This window comes from Elgaria multicarinata, chromosome 7, assembly GCF_023053635.1.
Source record: "Elgaria multicarinata webbii isolate HBS135686 ecotype San Diego chromosome 7, rElgMul1.1.pri, whole genome shotgun sequence".
Taxonomy (NCBI): Eukaryota; Metazoa; Chordata; class Lepidosauria; order Squamata; family Anguidae; genus Elgaria; species Elgaria multicarinata.
The window spans coordinates 8,249,672-8,268,598 of NC_086177.1; the positions used below are offsets into that span (position 1 = coordinate 8,249,672).

Sequence of the window (18,927 nt, forward strand, 5' to 3'; positions counted from 1 at the left end):
CCATAGAGATAAGGAAGAAAACTGAAGAACGCACAGTCTGAACTTCGGGTAAAAATGGAAAGGCCGTGATGCTCTTTGTGCACCGAGTGGCGCCACTCTCTCGACTTTGCATTGCTCTGCGCGGCGTCGGTTGACTAACGGCGCAATCCGATACATGACTGCTCAGAAGTCAGACCCGCTGAGCTCAACGGGAGTACTTCTAAGGCTGCGATCCTACACCCGTTGACCTGAGAGTAAGCCTCCCTGGATTCAATGGGATTTACTTCTTTTCATGCCTGCATAGGATTGCGCTGTAAATCTTTTTCTGTTCAAAAATCTCAACAAAATTCCTAAGTCTAAAATCAAATTAATTTTTCACACCATTTTCCGATTCCAAATCAATAAAAAAAAAAATAGGCAGCAAATAAAACTACAGAAACAAGGCAGAAGCATAAAATTTATTTATTTATTTATTACATTTCTATACCGCCCAATAGCCGGAGCTCTGTGGGCGGTTCACAAAAATACATTTAAAATGTCTACTTCACACATAATGCTCAGCTGGTTTAGTGCAAGGAGTACAAAGCTTCATGGCTCATACTCCACTCTCCCTTTTTTATTCCTGCGTGGGCTAGAGGAGAAAATTGGAAGCTTTTGTTTCCATTTCAGGCTAACCATGGTTACTTGTTCTGTCTGAAGCTGGACAAACTGTGGTTAGCCTTAACAATTACTTAGGTTTAGGCAAGCATGCTTCAACCCATGGTTTATAAGTTTCCCTAAACCAGGGGTGGTCAGACTTCCAGTCTTATCAGATCCACCAACTAGAACAAAGTTAAATTAAATTTAGAATTAAAGAACAGGGTGCCTCTGAGCACATTTGAAGCCTAGGAAATTTACTTGCAGACTCAGAACTGAACTAAGTTTACTGCCCTTTCACATACAAGGTTTTCCCCAAACTATTTTTCATTTCAGCAATCAAGTAGGTAGAAAAACTTGTTTTGTTGTTGCTGTTAAACAACTGAAAGTCAGAAACCCTTGCCAAGCTTCTGTATATCAATCAGATCTACCTTCTCCCCATCGCTGACTATTTGGAAAACACAGAGGCTGAGTTTGGACAACACGCTAATCAACTGGGAGAAGGTAATAGGAACAGAATGGGAAACAACTGTTGATTATCGTGTCGTCTGAACTCAGCCAAAGTAACTGGGGTTAGTTGAAAATGGAAACAAACGCCTCTGATCTCACAGGCCACTTCCAATGTCAGAGGCGCTGAAGGAGGGAACAGGCAGGTGGACAACACCAGATCAAGTCTTGTCCTGTGGAACTAAACTGTGATTTAATGTTACATCCAAATATGGACACATCTATCTTCCAGGATGAATCTGAAGTCTAGATTTTCTGTTCTCCCCAGGGTGGAAGCAAACTTCTCATGAAAAACAAAGGAAAAATACAGGATTTTAGTGCAGCTCTGATAGGGCATTAGACAGTATCTCCTTCCCCACCCCAAAAGGTAGCAGCAAAAAATTTGTGTGAAAAATTGAGTTTTAAAAAAACGTTTAAGAATACAGTGTGTATGCAAGTAAACAGCATACACTGCCTTTTCATGTAGTTAGTATTTTGATTGTACTGGACTAGAGAGTAATTTAAATAGATTTACTTTTCTGCATCCTTAAGGGTGTTTTGTATGTGGAATATTTGGCTGAAAATCTAAACTAATCCATCCCCAATATGCAAAATGCAATAACAAGTGCAATAAGCAATATGCAATAACAACACTGTAAAATTGTCGTAAACCATGTACCCCCAATATGGAGATAATTATGTTATCATTTACCTTTAATTTACAAGCATTTAATATTTAAAACTTCTTTTTTAAAAAACAACAACAATATTTTCTATGCAAAATAATACCAGCATTAGAAACACCGGAACTCCTGTTCTTGTTGCTAACATTTGTTGGGCGGCCGGGGGGGGGGGGGGGCTGGGGACACACGACAGGCTACGCTGAGTGCATGGATTTTTCCATTGTTTTCTAGCAGAAGCTCATACCTAAAGAACCGGGAATTTCTGTCTCAAGGCTTTTGGAGTGCATCATTTAACTGGCCCCAGAATAGTTGTTTTTAAATGGATATTGTCTGTTTTGTTTGTATTTTATGCTTTATATGGTTTTAAATTTTGTATATTTCTTTTTAATGTTCATTGTTTTTAACTTTTGTAACCCGCCCAGAGAGCTTCGGCTATGGAGCAGTATATAAATGTAATAAATAATTAGGGTGACCTTATGAAAAGGAGGACAGGGCTCCTGTATCTTTAACAGTTGCATAGAAAAGGGAATTTCAGCAGGTGTCATTTGTATATATGGAGAACCTGGTGAAATTCCCTCCTCATCACCACAGTGAAAGGTGCAGGAGCTATACTAGAGTGACCAGATTTAAAAGAGGGCAGGGCTCCTGCAACTTTTAACTGTTGTGATGAAGAGGAAATTTCACCAGGTTCTCCATATATACAAATGACACCTGCTGAAATTCCCTTTTCAATACAACTGTTAAAGATACAGGAGCCCTGTCCTCCTTTTCATAGGGTCACCCTAAAATAATAAGAAAAAATAATTATAATCTCTACGCCAATGACTGTTTCCCATATTGCCGGCGGGTAGGGTGTGTTACTCTAAACCTTTTCTATCTCTATGAGCTAGCTACCATTGGGAAGATTTTGTATTGTGGTTTTTCTGGCTATTTACACGGTGGATGATACCATTGAGACAACACCGTTCTTTGAAAAGGCAGCCTTAAAGTCATTGTTGCCCTTTTGTTTTCAAGTAAAAAAACAGGCAGTTTATGCGTAAAAAAGAACAACCCCCCCCCCATCCATGAACATAATGGTACAGTCAATGCGGATAGGAAGTAGCTTTATCCTTGCCGCTTCCGCCAAGCAATTGCATGCTTGCTAGAAGTGTAAATGAACTAGGCGTCGGTTCCTCCGCTGCTAGGAGGCGGGACCCGATCCGACCCCCGAGGCAGGGGACAGTGTCTTCGTTAATGGCTATTCAGAAGTAAGTCCACGGATATCTGTGGAATTTACTTCCAAGTAAGGATGACTAGCCCTAGAATGCACGTATGACTAGGACTGCAAGCTTATGCTTATTTAGTCGACAGTAAGTATCTCTTCTCAGTAAGGTTGCTTATGATAAAGCTATATATGAAAAGAGTATAAACCTTAACTAAAACAAGCTACGTAGTAACCAAAAACAGGAGTTAACCCCTCACATCAGTTGTGTTGTTGTTTATTCGTTCATTGTAGCCAGCAACAGCGAAACTGAGCCTGATGTAATTAGTTCTACGGTTTTGTTGTTGTTTATTCGTTCAGTCGCTTCTGACTCTTCGTGACTTAATGGACCAGCCCATGCCAGAGCTTTCTGTCGGCCCTTGCCACCCCCAGCTCCCCCAAGGTCAAGTCCGTCACCCCCAGAATATCATCCATCCATCTTGCCCTTGGTCAGCCCCTCTTCCTTTTGCCTTCCACTTTCCCTAGCATCAGCCTCTTCTCCAGGGTATCCTGCCTTCTCATTATGTGGCCAAAGTACTTCAGTTTTGCCTTTAATACCATTCCCTCAAGTGAGCAGTCTGGCTTTATTTCCTGGAGTATGGACTGGTTTGATCTTCTTGCAGTCCAAGGCACTCTCAGAATTTTCCTCCAACACCACAGTTCAAAAGCATCTATCTTCCTTCACTCAGCTTTCCTTATGGTCCAGCTCTCGCAGCCATAGGTTACTACGGGGAATACCATTGCTTTAACTATGAGGACCTTTGTTGTCGGTGTGGTGTCTCTGCTCTTAACTATTTTATCAAGATTTGTCATTGCTCTCCTCCCAAGAAGTAAACGTCTTCTGATTTCCTGACCCTATGAAAAGGAGGACAGGGCTCCTGTATCTTTAACTGTTGCACAGAAAAGGGAATTTCAGCAGGTGTCATTTGTGTGTACGGGGAACCTGGTGAAATTCCCTCTTCATCGCAACTGTTAAGGCTGCAGGAGCCCTGCCTTCCTTTAAATCTGGTCTTTCTAGTATAGCTCCTGCAGCTTTAACTTTTGTGATGAAGAGGGAATTTCACCAGGTTCTCCATATATACCAATGACACCTGCTGAAATTCCCTTTTCTATGCAACTGTTAAAGATACAGGAGCTCTGTCCTCCTTTTCATATGGTCACCCTATTCTACGGGAGTGACAATGGCTACCTAATTTTTGAGCCTCTAAATTGGAGTCACCCCAGTCTAATACATATACAGAAGCTCTGTTTATTTAGGCGTCACTGAAGAAGACACATTTGTCGAAACACATTTGACCTGTTTTTATCATTTCGTTTTTATAAAAATTTCTATGTTTATATGTGTATATTCTATGGTGGTTACTAGTTTATATGCAAGTTTAATGTCTTTTCCAGTCGTTAACTGTTAGTGATTTGATCTTGAAAATATAGTTACTTACCTTAACTCCTGTTTTTGGTTACTTGCTTATGATAAAGCCCATAAACCAGGGGTGCAAAACCTCTTTCAGGGCCAAATTGTCTTTCAAAGAAGCTCTTGAGGGCCACATTCTGGTGTGGGAGGGGCCAAAGGGGTGAGAACAAAATACCAAAAACAGCAGCATATTTTTTGCTTAAAGCTCTTACTCTGAGCAACTAAAGTCTTAGGAAACGTCTTTCAACTTTTTTAGATTGAGGGGGGGAGCTACAAAAGCCAGGAAACCACTTGCTGGTTGGGGAAAAGGGGCCTTCTGGGAACCCTGGAGGGCTGGTTTGGGACCTCGAGCCTGACGTTCTGCACCTCTGCCATAAACTGATGGGATCTTATGCGTCTCTGTCTCTTGTTTACAGAACTTTGACTTGTATTGCTAATGCTGTGGTTGGGTACAAAGCTGTAAAATATTAGTCTTCCTTAGGCCATGCAAGATTGAAGTGAGAGCCAGGACTCCCATACAGTTTGGGGGCTAAGTAAGAGAGCAATCCTATAGTCCCTGGGAGAGCATCCCAGGGATCATAGGATTGCTTGGAAAAATCCTTCCGAGGTCAAACACAACACTCCAACTTTGGAAGAGTGAGTTGGAGATCCGCTGCCACCACCTCACACCCGGAGTGGAGGGAACCACCTTGGCGGCCCTTCAAGGATGGAAAAGCAACCTCAGAGGAGGCGGAAAGGGGCATTCTGTGGGGAGAGGACGAAACTGGAGAGGCCAGGATATGATTTATCCTGCCTCTATTCCATCCGCCTTCCCTTCCCCTCCAAAGCACCCTGAAAAAGCCCATCTAGCAAAAACCACCAAAGAGTGTTGGGGAGGCAAAGATCGCCTTTCGTACGTCTCCTCTCTTCCTCCTCTTAAAACATTTTTTAAAAATAGAGATAATACCAATGATGTGACCCAACTTAGCTTGACCTAGTTGTGGGTCAAAACTGACCTGTCAAAGACCAGTAATTTTTTTTATTTACTAACAATATTTTTATGTCACCAAATAACAGTTCTCTGGGCAACTGGCACAGACTAGCAACACCCTGTTCCATGAGTGGAAGGGAGACCAGGCAAAATAGTGTACTCTCACTCTTGCCATTCTCTTGCCATGGCCTTCTCCACTGCCACCAGGTAGTGGTGGCAATGGAAGCAACCCCCCTCTGGTTGCTTCCACCAAACCAGCCTTAGAACTCTCTGGGACTCAGGTAGTGTGAGGGCTGGCTGTTAGATATAACCCAACAAGAAACGAGACCACAAAGTTTAGAATTTTACGGGGGAGGGGGGAAAACAATAACAGGAATAAATTTTAAAATCTAAATGGATACACACATACCACATACAAATAAAAAAGTATGAGCAATAATAAAATAACCACATTTAACTAACCTTACTAGACTGAGTCCCTATTTTATCCAGGTTCCTTTCAAGCCATACCTTCTTTCATCTAGGACTCTTGAGTTTTCGTTCATTATTTCCTTTCTCTCTGTCTCCTTGGCTTTTATATCTTATTTATAACTTAGGGCACAATCCTATACAACTCCCAGCATGGTTGTCTAACCATCACAGGATTGCTCTTGTAGTAATTCCCCCTACACACACCCCATTCTCAGGTCCATCCAATCAGGAGGTTATTTTTTTGTTCACTTTTGCACTCTAAATTTCTATGTCCTAAGTTCTTCTCCTGACTTTCAGTTGAATCTCCTTGCAAACCTTTGGCTCCTTGAACAAACATCCTGACTCATTTAATCTAGCTAAACTTTTGATCTCTATAGACTATTAACCTTTTGGCTGAAACTAACCAGCACATGCACAAAACAGATTTAACTCCATAATATTCCCAGATCAACTTAAATACAAAAATAGGACAGCATTGTTCCTTCACAGCAACTAACAGCAACAATGAAATGCAACCCTAAATTATACAGCACAGAATAAAATCAGTGCCACAAAAGCTCTTGGCAGTATTCAGGGCTGGCAGTCCACCAGTGCTAATCACATTGCGCATGTGGGAATGACCGCTAGCGAAACAGGCAGCTAGTGCTTCATAGTGCAACCCTGGAAACCAACTCAAACGCTTCTTGAACAGGAGAAGACATGTTCCATTCTGGAAGCACTAGTTTGAGCTACTTTTTGGTTGTGCTGTCAAGCACTAGCTTCCTGGTGTGCTAGCGGTCATTCCAGCTAGTTCCTTAGATACCATCCCCATCAATACTCAGAAATAAATTAATCAGGTTTCAATTTTAAAAAGAGGGTTTAGATTTAAGAGTTTAAGAGGCCTGGAGAAAGTAACATTTCTTCACTTGATGCCAAAAATCCCACAAAGTAAGCAACAGGCTAGGTTCTCTGGAATGAAATCTCCACATCTTGGAAAGCCCCTTTCCCTCATAGCCACCTGCCACACCCCACTTAGATCGATAGGGGGTCACCCAGAGAAGGTCCTTAAAGGATGCTCAAGGAAGTCTGGGTTGGTACATGTGGGAGGAGGCAGTCCGTAAGGTAACCAGGTCCCAAGCCATTTAGGTCAAATGGCTTGGGTCAAAAGTAGCACTTTAAGTTGAGCCTAGAAATGACTGGAAGCCAGTGCAAATGACAAAGCACTGATGAAATATGATCAAATTGCCCAGTGCCAATGAACAATCTTGCATCCCTATTCAGGACTAATTGAAGGTGTAAGTGCCAAAAAGCACTTACAATGTGTTGCGGTAATTCAAACAGGTGGCTTTGCCAGGATAACTGAAGCAAGGCTAGATAGGGTCGCAGCGGGCATATCAGCTAAAGCTGATAAAAGACACTCTGGATCACAGTGGCCTAGGCATTTCTGACTTACAAATTTCTATTCTATTATCTGTTACTTTGTTTCATAGCCTTGAGTGAACATGCTCATATGTTTTATAACACAGTTTGTGTAATTGTAAAGATTCTGAAGCATTTCATTTGGTACTTAAAACATTTGATTCTCCTGCCCTGAAAGACGGCTTATAAATATTTTAAATAAATACCATTAGTTGCTGCTACTGCTGTGTATGTTTAATTGTAATTTGTATGTTCATGTTTTGTAATATTAGAAGTAACCTTGGGAGGGCAGTGCACCCTGAAAGGTGGATGAGCACTGTTTAAATAAATAATAAATGAATTAATATGCTGGACGGTGCAGATTGTGATCAGTGCAGCCCGATCCTATGGAAGATTAGGCATACCTAAAGGTAGAGGTGGGAAGAAGGTAGATATTTGTGACTTCAACTCCCAAAAATCCCTTACAGCAATGGTCAGGGATGCTGGGAGTTGAAATCCAAAATATCTGGAGATCTCTACTTTCTGCCTAAGGCCACTGAAATCAACAGTGTTCCTAGCTCTGCATTAGATCAAACTGACAGCCTTCTCTAAGGATCTCTGGTCCTTCGCTGCCTGTGTCCAAAGCAAGGACATATACGGCATAACATGCCTTAACACTCACTCTCCTTTAATGGATGCTGCACTTCGTTACTTAGCAAACACTTTGCAGAATTTGCAGCGAAACAAATGGCCTAATCCTGTGCACGCTTAGCTTACTTATATGTAAGTCCTGCTGCAGTCAGTAGGGCAACTTCTGAAAGTGTCTGGATTCTTAATGTTACTAATGCATTCAAAAAGAGCTTATATATCATTTGGCACTTTCAATTTGGTGTTTTTTTTCCCTTGTAAATGGAATCCAGTTTTATGCACGCGCATTAATATTTCTGATGTTGAAACACCACTGAATGTTACAGGAGAAATGCCCAAGGAAAGCATTACTGAAGAGAGATCGTCCTTCTTTATTCAGATCCTGTGAGACTTGGGTAGTATGTATTAATATTGGATTATGTGTCTGCATTTTGTACTACTAAAATGAGAACAAAGTTGATGTATAACTCAAGTTTTTTCTCAGAATTCATTTTTGTTAATATGATTTGAGGCAGTCTCGTCAAGGAAGAAAATCCTAAAATGAAATTACTGTCATAAATTAGAAAGCAGAGGCATGATCCACCCAAAGTCAGGCAATTTTAAGCCCCGTTGATTTTAATGGGAGAGATTTAAGCACATGCTTAACACAACATATCATTAACGAATGGAGTTCACTGCTCCAAGAAGGCGTGATGGCCCACGGCTTTAAAAATTCATGGATGATCGTATCTAAGACTTGTTGAATACAAATGTTAATTGTTAGTTCATGTTCTCTCATTGAGGTTTGGTTCTGGTTTAGCTTATAAGTGGTATTGCAGCACACTCTTACTTGTGACAGAAGCTATTTTTAATACCTAATTGTTCACATTTTAAAATCTGTTTATATATGTATATGGTTTTTTTTTTTTAAAAAAGTTATAACAATTTAAATTTTAGAATTTTTAACATGTTTAAATCTATAAAAATTATAAACTGGATGTGCTACTAGTGATAGTTGTATCTAGTAGCCCTGATAGCTAAATGGATCCTCCTTGTTCAAAGGCAGTATACCTCCGATAAGGAGCAAACAACTGAAGAGGGCTATTGCCTTCATGCCCTGTTTGTTGTCTTCCCAGGAGCACCTAGGTGAACCAGGATGCTGGACCTTTGATATCTTCTTATAGTGCTGTGTCCCCTGTTGCAAACAGAGGTGTAAGAATATTAATATAAATTCTGGATTTTATTCATAATAAATGTTTCTCATTTTCTAGGTGTTTTTATTATGTCAGAAATACCTGGAGGCAGCACAGCCCAAGACATTTTGCCTTTGATTGTCATTGAGGAAGGCTCTAAACGAAGGAATTGGGGCTTACTGCTCACTGGCATTGTTGGTGGGACATTAGTGGCCCTGTACTCTGTTGCTACTCCATTTATTGCTCCAGCACTGAGGAAACATTGCCTGCCGTTCATACCTGCGACTTCAAAGCAGGTTGAAAACGTCCTGAACGTGTTGAAGGGCAGAACTGGATCCCTGGTTGACATAGGGAGTGGCGATGGACGCATTGTAAGTTTAAAGCGGTTTTTGTCTTTAATGAAAAAGAGCCGGGCAAGTGTACATTGAGTTATGCAGTGCAGTGTTAATGGAGTTTGTATATTTTACCCAAGACAGGGATAGAACTGCCAAATACACAGGAACCCATTCATAGAATCATAGAACAGTAGAGTTGGAAGGGGCCTATAAGGCCATCGAGTCCAACCCCCTGCTCAATGCAGGAATCCACCCTAAAGCATCCCTGACAGATGGTTGTCCAGCTGCCTAATACAGGCCCCTGGTCCATCTCTCTGGCAGCTGTTCTAAGGCCTGATGGTTATGTGCCACCTCCAGTATTCAAGGCAATAAGCCTTTGTGCACCAGTTGCTGGGGAACATGCGTAGGAGGGTGCTGTTGCACCATGCCCTGCTTTGTTGGTCCCTGGTTGACAGCTGGTTGGTCACTGTGTGAGCAGTGCTGGACTAGAGAGACCCTTGGTCTGATCCAGCATCAGGGTACTTCTTATGTTCTTACGTTTTTCCCAGCCCAACTACCGGAGATCCTTCAAGGCAGCCTTCCCCAACCTGGTGCTCTCCAGATGTTTTGAACTTGAACTCCAATCAGCCTCAGCCAGCATAGCCAATGGTCAGGAATCCTCAGAGTTGTAATCTTAAAGATCTGGAGGGTACCAGGTTAGGGAAGCTGATTTAACTGGAGATGTTGGCATTTGACCAGGAGACCTTAAGCAGGGACTGGCAACTTGTAGGCCAAAACCTCTGGAGGATCACAACTCCCATCAGCCACAGCCAGCATAGCCAATAGTGAGGGACGATAGGAATTGTATGCCAAAAACATCTGGAGGGCCACAGGTTGTCCACCCTTGATGTAAAGAATGTGCCCAACCTCTGAGCTATAAAGTAGGTCATTAAAGTTGCTAGAAATCCCCTTATTTTTAAATCTGTTGCTGAATTAGATGATGAAGCAGTTGTGAGTTTCCCAGCCCATTCCAGATGTCCTCCTCTCCATTCATTATTCCATACTCCTCGTTGCCACTTTCACTATTAGGAGTCCAGGTGTGTTCAGGCCCCATTCTTATGGCGGCACTTTGGCGTCATGATGCACCTTGCACCCCCACTTGCATTCCTTCCTGGCATCTGCATGGGAAGGAAGGCAAGTGCAGATTTCACAGCCCTACACCTCTGGAAAAGGTAAAATAAAAATAAAAACAGGGGTTGGGGAGGAGAGAAACAGGGCCGTTCCTCCCCCCCCCCCCCCGCTTTTTAAAATTATTTTATGTAGAAAGGTTGCAGCTGCCTTATCTCCTGATTTAATCTCACAAGAGGAGTGTGGATAGTGGGGATGAAGGTCTTCTCTGTAGCAGCGCCCACCATCTGGAAAACCCTCACTCGTGCAGTTCAGGAGGCAGAAAATCCTTTAAACCCCTCCTGAAAACATATCTTTTCACACAGGCTTTCCCTGGACTGTAACTTTTTGGTTTTATATGATATTTTTAACTTTTAAATCTTTATATTATGTTTTAACTAAAAATAAATACATTATGTTTTAACTTGTATTTTATGGTTTTAATTGTGAACTGCCCAGAGAACCCCAATATTTTCTATTGGGCAGTATAAGAATGTAATAAATAAATAAGGGAGGAGCACGATGGAAGTAGTTGTTGCTCCGTCTTCTTACGCAGTTGCAGGCTATTCAACAGGCAAGCTCATTCACTGGGTTATGTCCTGGCAATCCTATCAGCAAGGAGGTCCAAATTATTGCTTCCTTTGACATGGTAAGATAGGCTTCTATTTAATAAGTCGGTATTCCAGGCAGGTGAGTGAGCAGGCTGGTGGAAGAGGGATGAACCATTCCATTCCTTCTCTGCCAGCCTGTTTGGTTTCTATGCTAGCCATAGAGAGCTCCGGCTATTGGGTGGTGTAGAAATGTAATTAATAAATAATAAATAAATAAAAAAGTTACGACCAGCACGGAAACACCGTGGGTGGATTGAGTTGGAAGAGAATAACCCTTCCATTCTCTGCTAGCGTACTTGGTAGAAGTCTGCTTTTTCCCTAACTAAGGGCACAATACTATGAGGATAGTCAGCAGCCTCCAAACTCGGAGGCTACCAAGTATCCAATGCACCCTGGGAGGACACACTCTAGCCACCCTGCATTTCCGCTGGACAGGAAATTTCACCCGTCTAGCAGCAACACCTTGGAGGGGGAGGGAAGGAGGCTAGGATGGCCACAGGAAATGACATACCACACCCATATTGGTCTTCTCTCCCCCCTGACCCTTGGAACACTCCCTTTCCATGTCTCTGCCCTCTATTTTCCGAGCATGGAGAGATAACTGGCTCAGTTCTTGGTGCTGGTTACAAGGGAGAAGGGTAGGGGAGCGTGGTTTCCTGGCTTCAAGGTCAGAACGCTGTCTGACCTCTAAGCCACGAAACCAAACGACCCTGTGGCCCACTGAGATGCTGTCTAGGGGCCATAGGGTTGCTCTCTAAGTGATTATTAGCTTGTGTTTCCATACTGGTTGGAAATGGCCAGCATGGAAACACAGGCTCTTAGCCTCTTAGCTAGTAGCTTTTAGGCTACTAGCTTCTGTGGGCTAATTTATAAGATTGGAGTAATACTGCAAAGTGCAAAGGATCAACACACAGGCAGACCCATCAAAGCGAACTGCTAAACCTACTTATTTGGTTATCTGCAAAACGGAGGTTTTGCACTTAAAGGCACTGTGCTATGCATACTTAGGCAGAAGAAGTCATACAACTCCCAGCATTCCCTAGCTGACTGAGTAACGCTGGGAGTTATAGGACTTTTTTCTGTCTAAATATGCATAGGATTGCGTCCTAAATCAATAATTGCTTGAACAATAATGTTATGATTGTAACTCTGTGCCATATTTATTAGGACATTGAACTCAGTATTCATGCTGAGGAGCCTGCTGCATGTTTGTGCTATTTAAAATAGTTTTCTACAGTTTCACTAAGCTCTGTGTTCCAGTCGGGAATGTCCCAGTGATTTTATTCTGTTGAGCATATACTGTTTTGTCTTTACGCAGGTAATAGCAGCTGCAAAAGTTGGATTCAAAGCTGTTGGTTATGAATTAAACCCCTGGTTGGTATGGTATTCCAGGTACTGTGCTTGGAGAGAAGGAGTTCATCAAGATGCCAAATTTTACATTTCAGATTTATGGAAGGTACATGTATATGAAAATTTACAAATGACCAAAAATGCAAACAGAAATGGACAAATAGAAACCAATGCAATGTTAAGTATGGCTTTTAAGCATTTTTTAAAAGTTCATTCCTATATTAATATTCTAATGGAATTATTCAATGGAATCATTGGACTGTTTTCAGAAAAGGTGGGGTACATTTTTTAAAATTACATTACATTAAAATCAGGGCAAAGTGACAATTTCCTGTCTCCCCTTTCTGCACCCCTTTCATTTCTATCTTAGGACCAAACTAGACTCACTGACACAGCTAGAAATGGTTATTTACTCTAATTGCAACCATTGTGCCAATAGGAGCTTTTCTCACGATACAAGTAACTGGTACAGGGGCAGGGACTGATCTGGTTTGGCCCCACAGTGTGGTGCTAAGAATTCATAGAATCATAGTACAGTAGAGTTGGAAGGGGCCTACAAGGCCATCGAGTCCAACCCCCTGCTCAATGCAGGAATCCACCCTAAAGCATCCCTGACAGATGGTTGTCCAGCTGCCTCTTGAAGGCCTCTAGTGTGGGAGAGCCCACAACCTCCCTAGGTAACTGATTCCATTGTCGTACTGTTGTAACAGTCAGGAAGTTTTTCCTGATGTCCAGCTGGAATCTGGCTTCCTTTAACTTGAGCCCGTTATTCCGTGTCCTGCACTCTGGGAGAATCGAGAAGAGATCCTGGCCCTCCTCTGTGTGACAACCTTTCAAGTATTTGAAGAGTGCTATCATGTCTCCCCTCAATCTTCTCTTCTCCAGGCTAAACATGCCCAGTTCTTTCAGTCTCTCTTCATAGGGCTTTGTTTCCAGACCCCTGATCATCCTGGTTGCCCTCCTCTGGACACGCTCCAGCTTGTCTGCATCCTTCTTGAATTGTGGAGCCCAGAACTGGACGCAATACTCTAGATGAGGCCTAACCAGGGCCGAATTGAGATGAACCAGTACCTCATGTGATTTGGAAGCTATACTTCTATTAATGCAGCCCAAAATAGCATTTGCCCTTCTTGCAGCCATATCACACTGTTGGCTCATATTCAGCTTGTGATCTACAACAATTCCAAGGACCTTCTCGTTTGTAGTATTGCTGAGCCAAGTATCCCCCATTTTGTAACTGTGCATTTGATTTAATGTGTTGTATTGTCTAACAACGGCACATGGGTTATCTTGTCAGTACAGTCCGCTGAAGATGCCCTGGCACCTGTGTTCTGGCTGCTTTCCTTTTTTCATAATAATAGAATCATAGAATAATAGAATAGCAGAGTTGGAAGGGGCCTACAAGGCCATCAAGTCCAACCCCCTGCCCAGTGCAGGAATCCACCCTGAAGCATCCCTGACAGATGGTTGTCCAACTGCCTCTTGAAGGCCTCTAGTGTGGGAGAGCCCACAACCTCCCTAGGTCCTCCTTTTCCTGCCAGCACAGTTGATCTGGTCAGTGTACCCACAACTGCTGTTTACACCTGCTAGTTACTGTAAAAACCACATCACACAACTGCTGATTGCATCCATAGTGTCATGTTTACTTTGCCTCCTAATTAGATTGTACATCTATAATCAGGTTTTGTCTCTGATTTTATCTATGTACAACCCCACATTCACTCAGTGCTAAATTTTGTTGATTTCATCTTTGTAATAGCTACAAAATAAATCAGTTACTCTTTTTCTGATGCAGCTGAAACTCTTGTTTGCTCTCACTATTTCTCACATAAACTCTGGCAACATTCTTTTGCTTGGCTTCTTTTCTCTTCTCTCTTGAATTCTTCAGCTTGCCTGTGTTACGGCTCTTTTCTGCTCTCTGCATTGGCTCTCTCATCTCATATTCTATTTAAAATCATAATAGTAATGCCACCAATAATATATATGTTAAATCTGTTGACTTTCAAAGGCCTTCATTCTTTTTCCCAGTATGAAGAATAGACCATCAGTTGCCAGTATTTTACTGGTGATTCCACTGGCATCCAAACTCTAGGATAGAAAGACGTAGAGACCAGGTTCGGGCGATTGCGGGACTATTTTATTTATTTATTTATTGCATTTATATCCCGCCTTTTTTCCTCCAAGGAACCCAAGGCAGCGTACATCCTCCTCTCCATGATATCCTCACAACAACAACCCTGTGAGGTGGGTTGGGCTGAGAGTCTGTGACTAGCCCAAAGTCACCCAGTGGGTTTCCATGGCTGAGTGGGGACTAGAACCCAGATCTCCCGACTCCCAATCTAACACCTTAGCCACTACAACACACTGGCTCTCGTGGGTTCTTCCCCTGTGCATGCTACATGCATGACTGCAATTTTCATAATTATGTGCAACACAATACAGGTTGCCATGTTGTCTGAACCCAGCACACAGTATAGTGGAAGTGAGTTCTTATACACTCCACAACCCATGGCTTGCAGTAAGGTTGTAGAGTACATGAGAAGCCACCCCTGCCACATCGTGCGCCGGGTTTGGACAACACAACAACCCGCACTGCATCATAGATAATTATGTAAATCACAGGGACTGTGGAAGAACCCATGATGATTGTCCATGATTGTCTGAACATCGCCAGTGGCATAGTGCACCACCATTTTAAGCCATCATGGCTGCCAGCAATAAAACACACCTCGGATTTCAGAGAGCAAGGGATCTCAGTTGCATCATTAGACAGACAGGAATTTGACAAGTTGAGGGGAAAACTTCATTTACGTTTCATATAGAGTTTCTGATCCTTGTAGAATGTAGATGAAAGAAATAATTAAAAAATATTCACAAGTGGGCACATACAGGCCTGTAAAATAAGCAGAGGGAACAAATAATGCATTTATAGAGAGTGAATATTGCCTTCTTTTTCTTTCTTTTTTAACAGATCAGTTTTTCCCAGTATACAAATGTTGTTATCTTTGGAGTACCTGAAATGGTAAGTTTTCATTATCTAACCATACGATTATCTAGAATGTTTATATATAATAATCTCTGAAATCCTTGATTGTGGATAGGTTTGACAGAATCCATGTTTCATTTTGTGGAGGGGAAGGAAAAGGAAAGGAACCTCTCGTGCAAGCACTGAGTCATTACTGACTCTTGGAGGGACGCCAGCTTTCGCTGACATTTTCTTGGCAGACTTTGTAGCGGGGTGGTTTGCCGTCGCCTTCCCCGGCCGTTATTACCTTTCCCCCAGCTAACTGGGTACTCATTTTACCGACCTCGGGAGGATGGAAGGCTGAGTCGACCTGAGCCGGCTGCCTGAGAACCAGCTTCCGTTGGGATCGAACTCAGGCCGTGGGGAGAGTTTCGGCTGCAGAAACTGCTGCTTTACCACTCTGCGCCACCCGAGGCTATTTTTGTGGAGGGGGCGGGGAATTAAATAGTGGCATCTTCAACGGAAATCATCACACAAACCTTCAAATAAATAGAACAAGATTGAGCAAGAAGAATCTGCCAAGCCCTCTGCAGGCCACATAACATCAAAGGGGAAAGTCCGCTCCCCCTGATGTCATTTGGTAGGCGTATTGGGAATATAGTCCTCCTGGTGCGTCCGCCGGGAACTGGCTTTGCTGTTCATGGCGCTCTTCACATTGGCGAGAGGATGCAGGGCAGGTGAATGTGCTCAGTCTAGCTTCACTTGCCCTGTAAATACCAGACAAGGGAGCTTCTCTTCGTTTGCCTTTCTTGCATGGGGTGAAGGACAACTCAAGTACTGGACTGAGTGCACTGCTGCAACTCCCCAATCTTCTGGTTATCCCCAGTCTTTGATTGGCGGCAACTCCACTGATAGGACTGTTTTTTAAAAAAAGCAATTAGAAATGGAGAAGGGACATAAGAGCTGCTTGAAACTGTATAAGGTTAGAGGGAATATAATTTATGGGTGGGATGCAGAGTTCATCCTCCATGAACAGAAGGGCTGCTTCCATTGGTGGAGGGGAACCGGGATCTAGCAGGAATTTTCTGCTGGAGGAATGGGGGAGAGACGGCAAGTGTTGTGGATTCTTCCTTCCCTCCCTGCATCCCTCCCAGAGCTGCCGCCTCACACACTGTTATGGAGGGTCCCCCAACCCTCTAGAACAAAGAACAGATCTTAAGAGTGGGAAGGGAGGGAGGGAAGGAGGGAAGAGGGAAATTTGCAAAAAGTGCCTCCCCCCACATGGGATCATCACATGCACAGAGTTCAGCTCCACTTATCTCAAAATATGGAGGAGGTGGAGGAAGAGGAAGAAGAAGAAGAGGAGGAGGAGGACAGGGGAGATTTTTAAACAAAGAAAGAGGTATGGGTATTAGGGGAGGGCAGCAATGAGTTACAGAGAAGGATGGAGGTATAAACGAGAAAAATGTATAGAAAGCTGTAATGAAAAGAAGGCAAATAAAGAGAAACGAGGGGGAAATATAAGAAGGGAGGTATTTTTTAAAATTATTTCTAGCCACCTTGAAGGATGGGAGATATAAAGACAAAAGAGGTAATAGCCATAATCTGATGGGATACCAGAGGGACGACTGAGGGGGTGGGGGAGAGAGGGAGGGGAATGTGTCAATCAAACACTGTTGACTAATAGTCAACTCTATGATTATAACCATGTCATGTGGGGAGTAACGCCTTGATAATCAACTATGGAGTTGGCTATTAACCTACCATTAACTATTCTGTTGTCTTATACAGTAACTGTCATTTCTTCTGCTAATTTGCTATGACCAGTATTTCTCTCCCTTTCCTTATAGCCTCCATCTTTCTTTATTTTACTCACACAGAAAACCTATTATTTTAATTTTTGCATATCTTTAATAGCCTTTCTCTTCCTCTGCCATTTCTTTGTAATCTTCCAAGCGCCATTGTTCCATCTCAGCCTTCTACACTTTTCTCACTTGATTATGTATTCCCATCCATTCTCTGGTGTTGGGAGCAGGTGACCCAGGTAATCAATCAGAAACAGATTATGATTCAGAAGATGCGGAGCCAGTGTGGGGAGGAAGTTCACACAGGAGAGCCTCCAGCTGCGAATGCGCCCCTCCCAGAGTCTGTCTCCTCAAGGCCAGATCCTTTGCTCTCAGGAGAGAGGGAGTCAACTTCTGGGGGTGAACATTCCAAAATATTACTTGATGTTAAGAATTGCTGGAAGTTAAAACGTTCAGTGAGATTAGCAGCAAAGAGACAGTCGGAGAGATTGTGTGAGAAGGCGTCTACGCACCCTCCTCCACCTTGAAGCTTGAGATATTTGAAAAGCCTTTTCTTTCCTTTGAACGGTCAATTGTTTTGCTTAGTTTGCATAGCATTGCCTAGAGGGGATTTTCCCATAAAAGTGCCTAGTTTGTATTACAGAAGTATTAATTGTTTGCAATAAAACTTTGTAGATTAGCCTAGGAACTTTCCTTAGTTTTGACTCCTTGGGGACGCTTGAGCAGCTACAGCACACAACACCACCTGAAGGGGTTTTATTGTTTCTTCACAGATGCTGCAACTGGAGAAGAAGCTTGGAGAAGAACTTCAGCAAGACGCCAGGGTTATTGCCTGTCGTTTTCCTTTTCCCCACTGGAGGCCAAACCATAGTTTTGGAGAGGGCATTGACACTGTGTGGGCCTATGACTCAGAGTCTTTTAGATTGAAAAGGAAAAGGATGCAGTTATGACCAAGTGCATTCTTTCGAATTAGTTACATTTCCAAAAGTATTGTTCTGGTGGCTTTGAATGGTGAGCATGGGTGTTGAGTAGATCTCATTGTGCCTCTGATTTTGGTGGGTGAACATTTCAGCAATAGTAGCCCAGAATGCTTCCCCAAATGCTCCTTGTCTTTTGTACTCCTTAAAGATCATTAGGCGCTTCAGTCATGTAAAATATTGGACCATGACTGGACAGTAGGGAGGACTTGCATAAATCCTCCCCACTGCCTAGTCATAGACCAATATTGTGCAGTGTCCTCTTCCACAATACCTTGAGATTGGAGGGAATATCCATTGAATTAAAAAAGTAAATTACGGAATTGTAACGTACCAATTTAAAAACGCACTGGCAAAATGCCTGCAATGTGATGTAAGTATTTTAATAAAATATTTAACAAATGGTAAGATGTAATAAGATTTTATTAAAAATTGGGCTTTCAGGCTAACCTTTCTTTGACTATTCTGATTTTGTATTCTCTGTGTTTGTAATTAAGGCCACAATCATATGCCCACTTAATCTAAAGCAGGTCTCTTCACCCTTGCTTGCTGTCGTGCACGCACAAACACAGTTTAATTAAACTTGCTGATAACATGAATCCATATTGCTGAACTCTGTGAGGACAGAGATCTTAAAAGTATTTGCCGGGATGTAGGGATACTGT

General features: G+C 42.6%; 1 protein-coding gene across 4 annotated transcripts; it reads left to right on the forward strand.

The window, feature by feature from the left end:
* The first annotated feature begins 17 nt into the window (after positions 1-17).
* Positions 18-18,659, forward strand: ATPSCKMT (ATP synthase c subunit lysine N-methyltransferase). 4 transcript variants are annotated; one of them, XM_063129719.1, is made up of 5 exons: positions 18-48; positions 9,152-9,444; positions 12,484-12,621; positions 15,487-15,537; positions 18,059-18,659. In XM_063129719.1, the coding sequence occupies exons 2-5, from the start codon at positions 9,163-9,165 to the stop codon at positions 18,233-18,235; spliced, it is 648 nt and encodes a 215-aa protein (XP_062985789.1). In that variant the 5' UTR covers positions 18-48; positions 9,152-9,162; the 3' UTR covers positions 18,236-18,659. The 4 variants fall into 4 exon arrangements, with proteins under 4 accessions (XP_062985789.1, XP_062985790.1, XP_062985788.1 ...); XM_063129720.1 differs by lacking the exon at positions 18-48 and adding an exon at positions 2,948-3,133; XM_063129718.1 differs by lacking the exon at positions 18-48 and adding an exon at positions 8,204-8,285.
* Positions 18,660-18,927: the final 268 nt, after the last annotated feature.